The 18715-nt window shown below is 35.3% G+C and overlaps 1 protein-coding gene across 6 annotated transcripts in view; it reads left to right on the top strand.

Moving 5' to 3' along the window:
- Positions 1 to 18715, top strand: part of LOC145279928 (85/88 kDa calcium-independent phospholipase A2-like) — a 421383-nt gene that overhangs the window by 136175 nt on the left and 266493 nt on the right. For all 6 annotated transcript variants that reach the window (XR_013868488.1, XM_080131502.1, XM_080131500.1 and 3 more), the window contains exon 3: positions 15072 to 15170. Coding sequence is in view for 5 of the 6 variants with exons in the window: in XM_080131502.1 (XP_079987628.1) it covers positions 15072 to 15170 (99 nt within the window). In the remaining variant the exon portion in view is untranslated. The remainder of the gene's footprint in view (positions 1 to 15071; positions 15171 to 18715) is intronic.

Below are 18715 nucleotides of genomic sequence, written 5' to 3'. Positions count from 1 at the left end.
ATACAGATAGAGGACGAAAGCAACAATGGAATTTCCACATGGTGTCACGAGTTTAAATAAATAAATCTATATATATAAAAGCGAAAATGTGTGTATGTATGTTCGCTTTTTGTGTATGTCTGTAAAAGGCTTTTTTTCAAGAAGCGGTCGGTCGGCTCACAACTTCTTAAAACTTTTTATATCGCATAAAAATCGTAATATCTACGAGTTAACAATGGAGGTCGTCTGTCTATTTAATTTGCTCGACTTTGGAAAGATAAATATTCGATATCAAAGGCTGTAAATGACGAAGTTCTCTCGGATTCTCTCTCCTCTGATCTCGAGCGCGTGGTTCAGTGGGGGAAGATGTGGCTAGTTACCTTTAATGCATCCAAAACCAAACTCCTATCCTTACATCATCAACGCTCTGATCCCCAGCTGGCATCAATTGTGATGGATGGCTCTCGTCTGGGTGAGGCCCCGTGTTTTGACAAGCTTCTGGGTTTGACCTTTACTCCTGATCTGAGGTGGAGCACGTGCATCGGGTCTGTTGCCAGGGTCGCTGGAGGGATGGTAGGATCCTTCTACCGCTCCAGAAGATATCTCACTACTGATGCAATTCTCTATCTATATAAAAGCCAACTACGGCCAAGGATGGAATACTGTTGCCATATCTGGGCAGGAGCTGCCAAAAACAGCCTATCATGTCTTGACAGAGTACAAAATAGACTTCGTGGTTTAGTGGGGGATGCCCTTTTCTCTACCCTGCAACCCCTCTCCCACAGAAGAGACGTTGCGAGCCTATCCTTGTTTTATCGTTATTTTCATGGCAGGTGCTCGTCTGAACTCCAATCCCTGGTCCCCCCTCGCCAATCTTTCACGAAAAACACCCGTCTAGCTGAATCCACTGTGAAAAATTTTCCCCACTCTATATCTGTGCCTAAATCAAAACGCGGATTTCATGAGCAGAGCTTCTTTCTTAGAACTGCACGCCTGTGGAACTCTGTTCCGTCTGCCTGCTTCCCTCCGGACTACAACATGGAGGTCTTCAAGTCTAATGTTAACAAATTCCTAATGAACCGCCCCCCCCCCTAATTAAACACTTCATAAAATCTCCTCACTAACGTAATGTACTTGCAATAACCCTTATCCCTGAGTGGCTTCCGGGCCTTGATAAGTGGTGATCACTGTGTAAAAAAAAAAAAAAAAATATATTTTTCACTCGCCACATGTGGATTAGGCTTTTTCATATAATAAAAGCGACACTAATTCTGGCAGTATTTTTCCGGCCGGAAATGTCTGAAAACAATTAGATTTGATCAATGTGGAAATATTTTCCTTATATCAGACAATTGCTATTCAATTTGGACAATCCCCTTTTTATGGGGAGCTGTTCCCCCCCCCCCCAACATCTTGGGAAAATAAAAATAGTGTTCCCGCAGTAAATGAAATATTACCCCGCAGTCAAAATTGACCTCATTAAGTCATTAAAACGTGCACCTGCTAATTGTAAATAGTTAAATAAATTCAAACGTGTTTCTGTTAGTATTTCGCGGTGGCCCAATTGTTAACGTCGCGCGTTTTTTTTTTTTTTTTTTTTCACACTTTAATTTCCAACTTCGCCTCAAGGGTTTTGGTTCGATCCTCATACTTACCTACCAAAACATTTTTTTTTATTTTACCTCCCCCCCTCCCCCGGAGTTTTGATTTACCCAAAACCACACACACCTCCAAACACCCAGGCAGTGCCGGGTATTCCCCCCCCCGCTAGTAAATAGATAAATCATCAACATTGATTTAACATGATGTTACGTGTTGGGCAGCTTAGAGAAAATTGACTTCCAAGGTAACCTATTTCTAGTCTAAATAAATACAGATAGAAATTTTAATTATAAAATTAATATGGGCTGTATGGTTCATTTTTTATATGTCTCGAAAAGGCTTTTTTTGCTGACGGTCCCGGGGGGGGGTTACTATCACTTACAACTGTTTATATAGACCCTACATCATAATATGTAATATGTACGATTTGCGAATGCGCGTTGCGTCTAGATTTATTTACGTCGATTTTTACAAAATTATTGCTATTTCAGCCGGTCTTGTGTTCATTCAGCTTTTTGTATAAAACCGAAACTAATTCAAAGCTAAGGCCATTCCCGGCAATCGCACTGGGGAACGTCCAGAAGCAATCAGCTTTGATCAATGTGGGGCCAAACTCCTTATATCAGACAATTGCTATTCAATCTGGACAATAGGGAGCTGGTTTCCCCCTCCTCAACATGGGGAAACAACCAGCCAAAGTTGGGTAAACAAACCCAAAAGCTGTCCCGCAGCAAAAGTTAACTCCGCTACTTCTATTTGACCTCATTACTGAGGTCAAATAGAAGTAGCAGAGTTAACTTTTATTGCGGGCACGTGTTAATTCTGTTTTTAATACTTTTAAATAAATTCAAACGTGTTTCACCTACTCTGTATTGCTGGCTGAGCGGGTAACGTGTCAGATTTTTTGCACACTTTATCTAAAGGTTGTGAGTTCGAATCTTGGTGTGAGATGTCTTCTTTTTTTTTTTTCGATTTTTAAATGTTTAATATTGAAACAGGGTTATTCAAGCTATTTTTCACGTTCTATGTTTTTTTTTTTGTTTTTATTTTTCATATTTTCTAAAGAAGTTTTAACCTTTGTGTTTTTGTTTTTTTTCCATTACATTCGCATTTTCTTTTTTTCCTTTTTCCTATTTTAAGAGATTTTAACATCGTTCATTTGCCTTGCGTTAGTTTTTTTTTTTTTGTTTTTTTTTCCGATTTTTTTAAAGTTTTAACATTTTTTTATAATATTTAAACAGGGTGATTACTTAGCTTATTCTTTTGTTTTGATTTACCCCCCCCCCACTCGAGCACACACACCTCTAAACACCCGGGCAACGCCGGGTACCTCCCACTAGTCTATATATATATAAAAGGCAAATGTGGCGCGCGCATTTTTGTATGTCTCAAAGACTTTTTTCACCGCCATTCTCGGGGGGGGGGGTTACTATCGTTTAGAAGTGTTTATATATCCCCTAGATAATAATATCGAAGATTTGTGAACGTGCATCTAGATTTATTTACATCAACTTTTATAAGATTTGCGCTATTTCGCTCTGTCCCCTGATTGTCCTGCTTTTTAGTAATAAATACAGTGAAACTAAATTCAAACCGTTTGTGTTCTCGGCTTTCATGCCGAAACGTCCAAAAAGCAATCAGCTTTTGTGCTATTCGATTTGGACAATCCCCTTTAAATGGGGAGCTGCTCCCCCCCCCCAACCATCATTTGAGGGAAGCAAAAACTAAAAATACTGCCATGTCATCGTAACGATCCCGCGATGACCTCATTTAGCGATTTCCTGTCAATCAAACCTCTTTCACTCGCTTTATAAGCCTTAACTTAACATGCTAATCAATTACTCTCACTCGTGGTCGAGACGGTTAAGTGGTTGGCTTTTGTTTCCACCTCCGCATCAAGGCTTCCGGGTTCAATCTCGCCTCCCGACCAAAACTATATTTTTTTTTCTTTTACACCTTTAAACACCCGGGCAACGTTTTTTTATTACTTCGCTTATTCTTTAGTCCCCCCCTCCACCATACACACAGCGTTGTTATCTTAAGATTGCAGGTTCGATCCGACAGGTTTATTTATGCCATTTTTTTCCCCCCCGTTTTGGTTTTGGTTTTTTCGATTTTTTAACATCGTCTTTTTTATAATATTTAAGCAGGGTTATTACTTCCCCCCCCCATACACACACCTACAAACACCCAGGCAACGCCAGGTACCCCCGCTAGTCTATAATATAAATCTCACCTGTCTGTTTAAATGTATGTATGTATGTCTGCCTAAAACTTTCGACAGAAGCAACGAATTTTCACGAGATCAGTGTCATTTTGAAGCTCGACCTTTCGGATGACAAATAGCGAAAAATTGGCCAAAAATATTAATTCCTTCATCCTCAACTAAGTCGCTTTTTTTGCCGATATTTTTTAATCGGTTGTCTAGTCTTAATTTAAACCTATGTCACTTCCGATATAGCGATGGGCGCAACAAAAGACGTCAGTTTTTTTTTGTTTTTTTCTTCACGTTCTTTGCCTCATTGGTGGTACGGGTTTAAGCCTGCCTGCCTACTACCACTTTTTTTTTTTTTTTTTGCACACACTTTCAAACACCCGGGGAACGCCGGGCACTTAGGCTAGTATATATATATATATATATATATATATATATATATATATATATATATATATAAAGCAGTTATTTTTGTATAAAGTCTCTAAAAGCTGTTATGATATGAACACAAATTTATTGGCAAAACAAATAAAAAAGTGCAAGAAGCCATGTGAAAGATTTTCTATAACTTTAAACTTTTTTTGTGACCGAGCGATACGTTTTCCAGGAATTAATTTCTATTTTAATCACATAAATTCTTTCAACATCAAAGTACTGTTCATATTTCACCCACAACGAAACAGTGGCTTACTCTCAAAACAGAGAAAGAAGAAAAGAAAAAAAGTTGGAACTCTTCTTAACTCTCGGCATTGTACTTAAGAGGCTTTTCCTTTTCCACAACTCGCTTGCTTCTACCCTAAGCAGCCGGTGTATTTTTTCTTTTCATCCTCTACCCAATGACAGCAGCCTCATGTGAACGAGATAATGTCACTACTACAGAACACAAAACGTCTTTTATACTGCCATGTGGAACCCTGATAGCGTGTAAATTTGCATTTATCTTATTTTCATACTATTTTTTGTACTGGACGTGTTCTAGGTTTGAGAGCCAGGACTTCTCTACATGACATCACATGTCATCCATGAGCACTTATTGCTGTGGCTCTCTACACTATGTAAACAAAGAGAGAAGATATTTACATCTATATTGTAGTCAGAATGTTTATCCAACGTCACTTTGAACCTGGATATAGCAGACATGATTACAACCTACTGTGAACAGCTGTTTGAACATAGAGTACTCTTTCTTCTGTTGAGACAAAAATGACAATGATATAAGTTCTGCAAATGATCACAGAGATCACAACTTGGGTTTGGGATGAAAAACTTCTTGAAAGGTGGATTTTAATTCCCATTAATTTTGATGTACAGACGTTTACTTTAATGGCAAAATTCTCTCATATCAGCTCACACATGTCTTTGAGCATTAGAAAAACAGTAACTGTTTCTTGAACATTAAACATATTGTTCTTAGCATATTAAACACATTGTTCTTAACACATTAAACACATTGTTCTTAGCATATTAAACACATTGTTCTTAGCATATTAAACACATTGTTCTTAGCATATTAAACACATTGTTCTTAGCATATTAAACACATTGTTCTTAGCATATCCTCACAGGAAAAATTCCAAAAAAGTAAGATCTGAAGAATGAGGCACCTGTGAGGTTTTAGTTTTAAAGATTAAATGATTTGCAATCATTTTCAATGTTAGATTATTTATATCATTTAGGAGACCTCATCACATGTATATCAATCAAGTTGTAGAAGACAGTGATGGTTCGAAGGAATGAGTCAGAAGAATCAAAGAAGAATTTTCAACCTGATTGATTAGTTGTTTATGGTAAATCCCTCATCTTGCATAAATCAATTGGTTTAGAATAGAACATCTTAATGATGTTCAAGAGAACCTGATGTAGAATTTTACAAAATTAAAAATTTTTGTATCAATGTCATAATTAACAGGTAACTACCAAATCTTCACTACAGAAAGCTCTTCTCATGTCTGCGATATAATAAAAAAAAAAACTTAGATACCGCCAAGGTGTGTGGGCCTGATCTCAACCCTGCTATACTAATTAAGAAAAGTTCAGCTGAGCTAGCCACCATACTTTCCAAGCTCTACAATAAATGCCTTGCTGAATCGTGCTTCCCTAATAGCTGGAAGATGGCCTCTGTGGTACCAGTGTACAAGAATTCTGATGAAACAACTGACCCTCTCAATTGTTGTCATATTAGTCTCCTCCCCCTCTTCGCTAAAATCTTTGAGACCTTAATTAATTAAGCACTAGTCCACCACCTTGCAAAAACTTTTAGCAAGGTTCGTTCATCGCGGTGGATACTCAGCTAGCATGTGTCATTTGCCTTTTAGATGTCAACCGGTTTTATGCACTTTGTTCTTTGTGTGAGTTGATTTTTAGGTAAATTTTAGCTTAACTCTCGCTCGATCTCGCAGAGAGATCTCTTCTCTGCTACAGGGCTCCTCACCAAGAACGGTTGTGAGAATATCACCACCGTTCGACACTGATGTATAGCAGAAGGTGATCATAGAATTTAGGTACAGTAATCTCTTGTGAGTTTCTTGGGCAGTGAACTGTCCTCTCTGCTCTTGTTTTGTATGGTTGAGTTGCTTGTTCAGTTGTTTTTATCGGTGACTGTAAAGGCTTGAAAATGTCTGTGTCAGGTGCATCCAACACAATGGTTTCGCACGCAATATGGGCTTTCTTTAATCTATCCACAGATACCGTCTCGGTGCGACCATTTATATTCAGCTTGAAATATTTTTTTTTCCTTGCCAAAACTTTGAATGGCCCTAGATATCCCTATCTAGGGCCATTCAAAGTTTTGGCAAGGAAAAAAAAATATCCACGGACCGCATCATTTCAAATGAATACGTGAGTCCATTTATCCATATCTCTTGGGAAATGTGCTGAAATCATTTGTGGACGAGGACACAGGGGAGCTAGTTTAAAAAAATATGTCCAAAGCCGTGAGACGTATGACGAGATGTCTGTGTTTGATGAATTTTCAGGTGTGAACATTGTCTCAGGTAAAGCCAGGTTAGTGCCGTACAGCAGTTCTGCAAACGTTTTTCAAATGTAGTTGCAAGAATCATCGAATGATAAGTGTGAGTGAGTCTGCACTTGTTGATTGTATCGTTTGTGTTGTGGAGATATTTGTCAAGATTGACAATATGCTGTGGTTGAAGTCAATTATACAAAAGCTTGCAAGCGAGTCTGTAGTGCCAACAACAAGTGAGTCTGTACTGATGTCGATGTGCGTTGTTCGTATTGATTGGGTTCCCTATGCATTGGTTGAATCAATAAACGTACAGTCGTCTAGTTTTCAATATGCATGTCGCAGCTAAACTGTTTTAAACTGGTGACTTCTTCCATAATGTCCAGTTGTCGAGTTTTTTTGATGTGCGTGTTGTAGTTTAACTCGTTGGTGTGACTTTCTTCCATCATGGTTATTATTATATCCTGAGCTGTTTTAGCTAATGGTGCCGGTATGCCACAACACAAAATGCGTAGCTGATTTTGTGGGGGGGACATCGTGAATTAAAAAAAAAAAGTCCACTTGTGCAAATCATAATTTTGCATCTTCTGCAAATGGCTGTAGAGATATAAATTCTTTTTTTTTTTTGCAGTGAGAAAAAAAAAACCCAACGAACTGACCAAATGAACAAAAGAAAATTTTATGGACTAGCTGTCCAAGAGAAATTTGCACACAAAAACAAACGTTTTTTTTTTTTTGTTTGTTTTTTCTCAAAATATAAAATGTCACAATTAAATAATACTAAAATGAAAAATTGTCTTTTTTAGTGTGTGTGTGAGTGTATAAAAATAAAAGGAAATTTTCAGACGTTCTTCCAAACTTTCTTTTAATAAAGTAATAAAGTTTCAACAGCCTAGCACAAGAGGACAAAAATTCTTTTGTTCGTCTATAGTACTACTTTGTAGTAATTTTTTAATTGAAAAAAAAATGTTATCAAAACTAAAGCAAAATATTCACTGTAGTTTAATCTGTTCGTCTGAAGCAAAAAAAATTTTTTTTTGTTTGAGCCAGTTGCTCTTTTGTAATTCTAGTAGGATGTTTAAACCGATGTTAGGCCGAATTGTGTTTTTTTTTGTTTTTTTTTTGTACACGGATAATGTGTTCATCGAAGAAGGGGTCACCACTTTAGCAAGGTCACTTTGTCGCAGTGGATACTCAGATAGCATGTGTCGTTTGCCTTCTAGATGTCAACTGGTTTTATGCTCTTTGCGTGAGTCGATTTATATGTAAATTTTAGCTTAACTCTCGCTCGATCTCACAGGGAGATCTCTTTGCTATAAACTAATCTTCTTTCTGACAAACAATATGGATTTAGGCAATGTCGTTCTACTGCAGATATTTTAAGTCATCTCTGAACGCATATACCATACACTGGGTAAGGCAGGCAATGCCAGGGCTGCAACCTCTGATATATTCAAGGCCTTTGACAAAGTCTGGCACAAATGGCTTCTAATGAAAATTAAATTGCTAAATATATATATATATATATATATTAGAGGCTTGGCAAGACCACAGTGGAGACAATCAAGAAAAACAACCCAAACCAAGAGCTATCTCAAAGCAACAAAACTAAAGCTGGGCTTCCAGGACACTATATATACAAATGTAGGCAAAATTAGGCATAGTTTATTGATTTAACAATATAGTTTTTTTTTTTTTTACTAATTGTCATAAAATTTTAACTATAGAATAGTATTATACTCTTCAAAAAGCCTGAACATTTTCATGTAGTTTCGTCCCATAGAACTAAAAGATATTAGCATTTCAGTATTCAATTTGGCTACGAGTACAGTAATATTCACACACACACACACACACACACACACACACACACACTTGTATATATATATTTTTTTTAGTAGAGAGATGGATGTAAGGAGAAAGAGAGAAGTGATAATTATGAAGGGGTAGGATAGGTAGAGAAGAGAACAAAGTAGAATGAATCACCAGTGATGTCTAAAATATCACTCCGGCTGATGTAATGCCAATTCAAGAACGTTAGGTTAACTCTGCACTCTCATCTTCCAAGGATTCATCATCATCTGTTGAATCTTTGTCTCCAGCCAGATGCTCCTTTCTCGTTCATGACAGTTCTTACAGATCTTCCATCCGGGAACAACAGCTTCGTCATTGATTCTGAATTCCAGGGACCTTAGCCCTGCAGCCATAGTAAGTGATATGTTGTGTGTCCCATCAGGCTTCTTCTTCTTAGTATGGAGTTTGAACGGGTCGATGCACTCTTTTCTTGAACAAACCATAGCTATATTTTCTCTTGTGCTACTTGCATATACTACCCTGATCACAGTTCCAAACCATCAATGACAGTTTGTTCCTCTCCAGACAGTTCTGCGAATGATTTCAGTTCTACAGCAGATTTCTGGTGACATTCATCTTTCAGACTTTTTCCCAAACATGTGTCAACATCGCTTCTAACCTTTTTTGGTGAACTTGCCATCTTAAATCATAATCTAAAGAGACCAAAAATTATTAGGATTAGTGATATTTATTATAAGACACTTAACAAAAGTAATGACACTTAATCTATTAAAGCAGAGATGCCAAGTCAAAAGTATGTTCATCCATTAACTTTAAAGACATGGGCAAAACCGTTTTTTTTTTTCTTTTCTGTACCATGCATTTTCATCAAACTCAACCTATACTCGTTAACCCAGGAACCCTCAATCCACCACAAAGTGGGTCCAGATCACTGATTTGTGGAAATAGAAAGTAGGATTAGTGTTTGTGCTCGCAATTTGAATGTTTTGGAAGAATAATGAGAAGTCTACTACACAAAAATATCAAGATTAAGAAAATATCTCTTTTCTAGTGTTTTAGGCTCCATAGCCCTTGACTGGGCCCCATTGAATTATTTTGTGTATTTCTTTATACATGAATCATAATCTGGGAATTTAGTTAATGGAAACTGCGAGCTATATCCGAAGATAGCTGCAAAGATTTGCTTTTGTGAAACCGCCACTTTGGCAATTTCATCCATTTTCATATGCAGCTAAAATTGAAACAAATATTTATGTTATGGTAAAATGACTTATAAAAACAAATATATATTGTTCGAAAATGAACCAAAAATAGTTTTATGTCATAGACACATCACATATTTTCGCATCATGCATTCTATGCTTTTCTTCAAACCAATCATCTTGAGAAAGTCTTGAAATCAAAATGAAATATTGATGAATATTTAAACACTTTTTGGTTTTTCATTTTTCACGTGTGTGTGTGTGTGTGTGTGTGTATATATATATATATATAATATATATATATATATGTATATATATATATATATATATATATATATAGGTGCCTTCAATAAGTTTTCAGACTTTTTTCGTACGGGCACATTTATTAATGGTACATAATGAAACTCTAGATATTTTATGAATTGTGCAAAAAAAAAAAAAAAAAAATCCATGTAATTTTGGTAAAACAATCTGTGATTATTGCCTGGTTTTGAACAGAATTGTTGAAAATTTGACCAAATTTGCCAGAACAAACTGATTTTTTGACACTTTTTCAGTTTTTATGAGGAAGGTACACTTTTGCTTATGTAATACGATGTCCAGGAAAAATTAATGAATTTCCACTGATTTTTGTGACTTCAAAGTATTGTAAAATTTAAAAAAATTATTGAAATGACCCCCCCCCCTGAAATGTATTCTATATTCCAATTAAATGCTAAAGAACAATAAATAAAGACAACATTTTTCAGATATAATGTAGACTTGTTTGGTATCTTTTGGACAAGGTTTCGCATAAATTGCTCATTCAGCTTTAATCGAGCATTCAAATTCAGTCATAAAAATAAAGAAAAAACATTAAAATTTCGTTAGAGAATTTAGCAGATAAAATATAAAATCATAAGATAAACACATATATAACTCTAAATTACACCCAGACAGCCATAAAACGTTCTTATATTTATCAACATTAGACAAAAATTGAGTGTTTTAAACTACAAATTTTTTTTAAATTGTCAACTTTCAGCATTAAATTTCAATGTGAAGGAATAAAATATCGAGCATGAACGTAATGTTAATATATAATCTGAAAGTTCTATCTTTTGGTTTTCTAAATATTTAAACAGATATCACCTCTGACCCCTAGAGTTGTCTTTTCTTGACCCCCAAAGTTATGCCCTTTTTGGGAGTTCCTGTGGAAGCTGTCTCGGCATATAAATGGGGAAAAAATCCCACAAGATGAACTCTCCTGTTTTTCTAAGGTTGATTTTCGAATTCCCCGGTCAGAAAACCCTCATAGGTGCACTTTTCTAGGCCAAAAACTAAATACTTTTAAAAAAATTGTACAATTTTGTAACAATGGGTAATCCCGTCACGACGCATCGCGTCAGGGATCAAAAGGATAAAAAAATTCTTAGGAGGGTGGTGAAATTTCGATCTTTTACTGAATTATTTGGCATGGAATGTTCCATATGCCAAGTTCTAATTTTTTTCATTTTGACTCCTTAGTAGCTAGTTTTCCAGTTAAAAACGAAAATGAATTTGTTCCACAAGTCTGAATCCACTATAAATCAGGTTTCAAAACTATAAATCAAGTTTCAAAAAAACAAAAATTGACAGTAGTTTGGTTTTGCACACAGACAGACAAGGACACTTTTATATATATCCTATTTTAAAATAACAAACAGACTTTAATTTTCTATTGACAACATACCGGAAAGAAAGATGAAGAAAAAAAAACAGAATCTGATTCTACTCCTGAAGGTATTATATTATTGAAAATTCGATTATAAAGAAATAAATGTTTATTTTAAAAAAAATACTTCTATGTTGTACTGTAAGACCACATGGTCTCTATTCAACAGCAATCGCCAACCCCAACGCTGTATGCAATGTCTTTTTCTCCTTTATCCTCTCTCCTGGTCATGTTGTTGTCTCACATTGGCGGCATAAGAGTTCACAATTGTATATTAAAAACAAAAACAACTCAAAAGGAAAACACAGACTCCAACACTTTCTGTGAATATTCATTGCATTCTGGATATATATGTGACATCATTTGGGAAACTACCCTCTAAGCGTTAATGCCTATATCTTAGTTTTTTTGTCAAGGCTATGTTCATCAGTTGGCATCAGCTCATCTTGATCTCCTAAAGTTCTCCTGACCTGGTCCAAGCCACAATTTGCCTTCAACTGTGCCAAACTTATAAGTCTCTTCCACTCTCACTGACCCAAGGCTGTCCATAAACCATTCCTACTGCTGTAAAACTCATAAACTAATTCTAAATACATCTCGGGTTCTTGTGTTCTCATTCACTGCTACACCGCTACACCTTGGTTACAACCTCACCTCAGCTCTCCTTTGTCTATCTCACTGAACAACTATGACATAAATTATTCTCCTGATAAACCTATTACCTTTGTTTTCCAATGAACTTATTTCATATTGTCTTTTGTTATACTCTTTCCCTCTCATTTTACTTCCTAACACTGGTGAGGGAGAGGGCAACATTGATAGTATCACAGTACTGGTTTTCTAAAGTTACATATATATTTAAATTTAAACAATGCTCCTAAAGTTCTCCTTACCTGATCCAATATCTAATAGGAGAAAAAAAATCGACTTGTGTGTGTGTATATATATATATATATATATATATATATATATATATATATATATATACACACACACACTAGTGTCGGTAGGTATTTAATTATTATAGTAAAAAAATAATTATGACAGCCCCTTTTAAGAAATTCGTTTCTTATTGTTGAACACTTTCAGTTGAATTAAAGTCGGTCAATTTAGCTCTTATGCATAGATCATCGTATAACGATTAGATCACTGTCTGGCTGACGTAAATGAACATTTGAAATTAAAATGTTTAAATTCAACGTTATTTCACGCAGTTAATGGTAGCTGAATGGATTAGGTCTTCGCTAATCGAGCCAGAGATATCCCATGTTGCGGAGTTCAAATCGTTCGACTGGTATTAATCGTGACACCCTGCACTGAAGATTCCCGAAAGGATGAAACACTAGTGTCTGTAGGTATTTAATTATTATAGTAAAAAAATAATATATATATCGTCAATTCATCAATGACTTAATTAGTTTTCCCACTGGGCATGTCCTAGGCATATCTTAGTCTTGACTGGGAGGGGGATGCCAAGACAAGATCTTCAAAAGCCAGATGAACTTTCTTTAAAAGTCAGCTTGCATATGTATGTTTATCTCTTTGTTTCATTTTACTTGAGTTGACATTCTCAGAAATCAAGAGGACGCTTTTTAGGAGCTAACACTTGAATTCTATATGAGATACATAGCTATTCGAATGTTCTTTACCTCTCAAAGTTAGTAAAAAAGTTGAGAGCATAATTTTCCTCTCTCCAATTAACCGTTTAAGTCTTATAGTATACCTTTCTTGTGGTCTCTTGATCTTACCAGATTGAAGGACAAACATTCATCTTGTCTGGTGGAGTATCCAGCTTTGTGTTGTTACTTTATGTAACATCACTTGACGAAAATGCACGATTCCTTGTAAACGCCAGTGTGGGTTAGCCATAGCGGATAGATCTTATTTGGGCTGCGAATACTGTTATTTTGAATATTTAGTCAGAGTTTACTTGTAGTGAAAAGTATTCTCATGCCAGGTTGCCCTGACAAACCTCCTGTATAGAGAGACGTTAGACATTCGAGAAGGCATTGTCTTGTAGGCATTGTGTGTATGTATAAAAGAGAAAAAGTAAATTAATTGAGAATGCTGAAAAAGAGTCAGGCTTTCTCTAAATACTCACAAAAATATTAAGGAGTGATTGAATGACCATAGAATGATAAAGGGCAAGAGAAATAGATAGCTAAGTGAGAAACGGGCAACTTGTTCAGTTAATTATAAATTACAATTAATTAGAACAATTCAAATCGATTTTTTTTAAACACAACACTGTCTCAGAATTAATGAATATTTTAGCATGTATTTTGTGTTATCTATAATATAAATCTCACCTGTCTGTTTAAATGTATGTATGTTTGTATATCTGCCTAAAGCTTTCGACAGAAGCAATGGATTTTCATGAGATTGGCATCATTTTGAAGCTCGACCCTTCAGAGAACAAATGTCGAAAAATTTGGCAAAATACATTAATTCCTACACCCTCAACTGGGCACTTTTTATACAGGGAGGGTTTGATATTTTCAAAAGGCATCCTCTCTTTTCGATTGACTAGCCTTAATTTAAACATTTGCCACTTCCAGTTTGGCGATGGGCACAGCAGCAAAGACATCATTTTTTTTTTTTAATTTTTTCACGTTTTTTTTTCCTCCTTCGCAGTACGGGTTCGAGCCTGCCCTCCTACAACTTTTTTTTTTTCTCAAACCTCCAAACACCTGGCCAACGCTGGGTTACCAGGCTAGTCTATATATATAAAACCGAAAATATATGTGTGTATGTATGTACGCTTTTCCTCGATGTCCACAAAAGGCTTCTTTCAGAGAAGCGCTTGCTCGGTTCACAACTTTTTAAAACTTTTTATATCATCTATAAATTGTAATATCTCAGAGTTATCCACGGAGCTCGCCTGTCTATTTAATTTTATTAACTTTCAAACGTTAATTATTCCATATTTCCCGCATCGGCACGCGTTACATTCGGTTTTCGGTATAAAAAAAAAGCGAAACTCGACTCTAATCACAGGCCGGAAGCCAGTTGTCTTAAGAGAGCTAAGTAACGTTTGTTCAATGTCGACTTCGTCATATCAGACTGTAGCTTTCATTTCGCTCCTCCTAATAAACAGGGAGCGGGTTTTTAAAAGCAAATAAACCGATTTATTCACCTCATTCAAAACTGTCCCACACAAAAGCGTAACTGCTGAATACCTATCGCTGTCACGTCAATCAAAAACGCGCACCTGGTTTTTTTTAAACACTTTACTATTTTCCAACTGCGCGTCGTGAAGGCTTCTTTTTTTTTTCACATTTTCGGGTTTTTTTCACATACCCCGAAAAACACCCGGGCAACGCCGGGTACCCCTCGCTAGTCTATAATAAATCTCACCTGTCTGTTTACATGTATGTATGTATGCCTAAAACTTCTGACAGACGTGTCGGAACGTGACAAAACCGGTATCGTTTTAAACCTCAAACTTTCAGATGACAATCGAAAAATTGGCCAAAAACATGAATTCCTTCACCCTTAATGGAGCAGTTTTCTACAAACTTTGATTAACTCTGATTTAACATAATAATATTTTGCTTTGTTTTCTTCCATGTCTAAATTTCTTTTGTTTGCTTCCAATTTCAGTCCACCAATTGAGAAGGATGGTTCCATGAAGTTGTACGATAGAAATGGATCTCTAGAAGCTGTACTCACATTGCCCAGATCACCATCTACATTGTACAGGTAACTGGTACTACTTCTATTGTTCATTAGCAAGATTATCCTGTGTTGTCCGGGTGTTATATAAAAATAAGATCAGTGATAAAATAACTATCTAATTGTTAACACTAATATATAAACGTTCAACACCTGATTATGTAATTTCCATCTTTACCTAACTTCTAGTGCCTTATAGCTAGTACAAAAAAAATATTTGTGAAATTTCGTGAAAAAACAAAACATATGCCACTTCTGAAAGAGCAAGTAACTACAATGAATGCATTTACATATTTTTATTGGCAAGAAAAATAATTTATGTATTTATTTGTGGACTGTTATCCTCATCTTCATAGTTATTGTTGTTTCATCATATTTCAACCAACTCATCTTCTAGCCTTTTTCAGGTGATTAACCCTGACGAGATAAGAATGCTAAGTCTCATAACTGTATTCCCAGTAATTACTGCCTTCCATAGTTTTTATTGTCTCCCCACGTTCTAGCCAATTAAACCTGCTTTGGGTAGGATTGAAAACACTATCTTCAGACAGTTCACCTGAAACCGTAGAGATTCAACACCTCTATCCACTGTACCACGAGGTATGTGGTGCAGTAAATAAAGGTTATACAGGTGAGCATTGTGTGAAGATAGCGGTTTCGTTTCAATCCTACTAAAAGCAGGCTAGAGATTTAGTTGGCCAAAACGTGGTGAGAAAACAACAACTATGGAAGGCAGTAACTACTGGGAATGCAGTTATGAAACTCAGCATTCCTATCCGTCACGTTTAATCACCTGAAGGAGGCCAGAAGATGTGTTGGCCAAATCGTGGTGAAACAAAAACTATTATGCAGATGAGGATAACAGTCCGCAGATAAATAAGTACACAAATTACTCCTCTCAAAGGATTCCAATAAAAAAGATAATACATAAAAATAATTTGGTTTGAAGATATCACTTGTTTAAAAACAAGTATTTGCAAAGTATTTTATGTTATGTTCATTTATGAAATGTGTATCCAGCTAAAAAGAAGTTTAAAAGAAGTTAAAAAGAAGTCCTTTCAACTTCCGTGGAATTTGAAATTGTTGTAGCGGACCAGGGTATAATACCCTAGCTCGCCACAAGAAAATAATGAAACGAATGGAATTGAAGGAAACAAAGACTCAATTGATGGATAAGATAAACGTTGTTTATTTGCTGTTGAAAGAATGAACGTTTTAGTTATAACATGTGTTCATGTCCGCGCGTGTGTAACCAATGTTCGTTGCGGGACTGGTGTTGTATCAAGAATAGGAAATGTGTTTTCATCTCAAGTTCGGGTCACTATCATTTGTTCACGCGTGGGAAGAGAAATGACTGTTGTAGTGAAAATGAGAATGATAGTCCAGCGTGTAGACAAAGAAGAGGATATGAGAGTTGACATCAGTCAGTAGTCAGCTACACGAAGGTGTTCTCAGTTTTATACTCGTTTCCGGTGGTCATTTGCGCATGTGTATATTTCCTTAGAAAGCGGAAGTGACGCCGTCCATGTGTGCGTTCGTGTGCGCGTGTGTGAGTACATATGTGTGCGTTAGCGTGTGTGTCTATACACGTGAATGTGAGTGTATGTATGCGAACGTGAATATGTGTACATGTGTGACATGGGCGCGTATGTTTGTGTGCGTGTATGCATATGACATAGCTTGAAATTTGAATGTGTGTTTTTGTATGAGACTTGAAAAAGGCTTGTACAGTGTAAAAAACTGATGCCTTAATAAAGTGTCTTCTGATTATTTTTTTTTTTTTTTATCAACAAAACTCCAACCTTCTTCAAACTCCGGGGACCTGTTCGAAATTTTGAATGGAACCTGTTATTTAACCCACAGGAGTAGCTTGCTCTCATTTTGTCAGCCATGACCGGATAGAAGTCTTGATTAATCTATAATTGTATTTTTAGTATCACTAGCATCGAAGATTGAACCTTCAACTTCCAGAAACCTATCATTTAGAACTGACTATGCATGGCACGTATATCCATTACGCCATAATTCCTTGTGTTATCGACAAGATACACTGAAAGCTTGTCAGTGGTTACAAAGACTTAAACGCTGTGTAAATAATATTCAAGATAAAAACAATAGTTCAAACAATCCTTATCTAAAAAAAAAAAAAATCCAGAAGATTCTGCCTGTTTTTTAATAGCTTAAAACCATGGGTAACTATAGCTTTTAGAAAAAACGAGAACAATCCAAATATATGGACAACAGACCGTTTCATAATTTCTGAAAAAAAATAATTAAATAAAATTAAATTAAAAAGCTTTTTCCTCGTTTGCCATATTTGGAAATGCCACGTCACATTTTTTATAAAATTATTTTCTTTCGGAAATAGTTTTTGTTCACCAGCCAAGGGGAATAATTCCGTCAAAATGATGTCTGTAATTATCTCCCCTTACAAATAAGTTTTAAGTTTTAGAGAGAAAGAAAATATTTTTTTAAACTATTCTTGCTCAATTTTTGGTGTTAAAGAATCTAAGACATGAGAATACAAACAAATGATAGGAATTGAAAATTACTCATTAAAATATTTGCTGAAACTGAGGTAAGAACAAAACTTGTCCAATTTTAGTTATCATTAGCACTAAAAATGTTTTGAATATTTCTTTATAATTTTAAATAGGCGAGAGAGAATGTTGTGATCATGTTTAAAAAGAAAAAAAAAAGACAAAACAATTAGACTAATTGCATAAGCATCCAACAGGCGCTTAGTTATCTCCTTTGTATACTGTCAGAAAAACAAAAGTTCAATTTTTACAGTGAACAGTTTTTTTTTTTTTTTAATCTTTATCTAAATAAAATGCTGCAGGTAACTAAACAAACAAAAAAACAAAATCAACAACAATAACATATTTTCAAAACAGATCTATTAGAGGAACACTTCATTTTTTTTAGTTAAAAAGAATGAACAAAGTAGTACATAGGGCCCGAGCAAAGCCGGGCTGAACTGCTGGTATTCTTTTTCTTCGCCATATTCCCTTTGCTTCACTTTTTGTTATCAAGTAAGATCTTTGACTTACTTGCAGTTTCATCAAATACTTTTGTATGCAAAATCCGATCCTGCATTTTGCTAATTCCTATCCTCTGGTGAGAAGGAAAGTATTTCTTTGAAACTCCATGAATTAAGGACTATCCTCTTAAGTGTTTCCTTTTCAAATTAAATATGTTTTTAACTCTTTTTCAAAGTGTTTTTTAACATGTTTTATTAACTATTTGCTCTTATTATAAGCTCTATTTCCTATTTGGTTTTATCGAGCTTTTACATCTGGTTGAGATTACTTTATAAATATTAATTCTTTAATATTTATAATATACTTTAGTTTTACCATCTTGGATCATTTCGGTAAATTTAATTGTAATTTTTATTTTATTTTATTTTATATATATATATATATATATATATATATATATATATATATATATATATATAAATAGAAATTTTTAGTTAAATCATATATAATTACAACAAAATTTATTATATGACAAAGGAGTACAGATAGTTATTAAAGTCTTCTCCTTAACCCATGGATTTTCAAAAT

The sequence above is a fragment of the Euprymna scolopes genome, chromosome 7 (genome assembly GCF_053919585.1).
Source record: "Euprymna scolopes isolate OS-2025 chromosome 7, ASM5391958v1, whole genome shotgun sequence".
Classification (NCBI taxonomy): domain Eukaryota; kingdom Metazoa; phylum Mollusca; class Cephalopoda; order Sepiida; family Sepiolidae; genus Euprymna; species Euprymna scolopes.
Note: the sequence above shows the minus strand (reverse complement) of the source record. Positions and strands in the feature narration are given on the sequence as shown.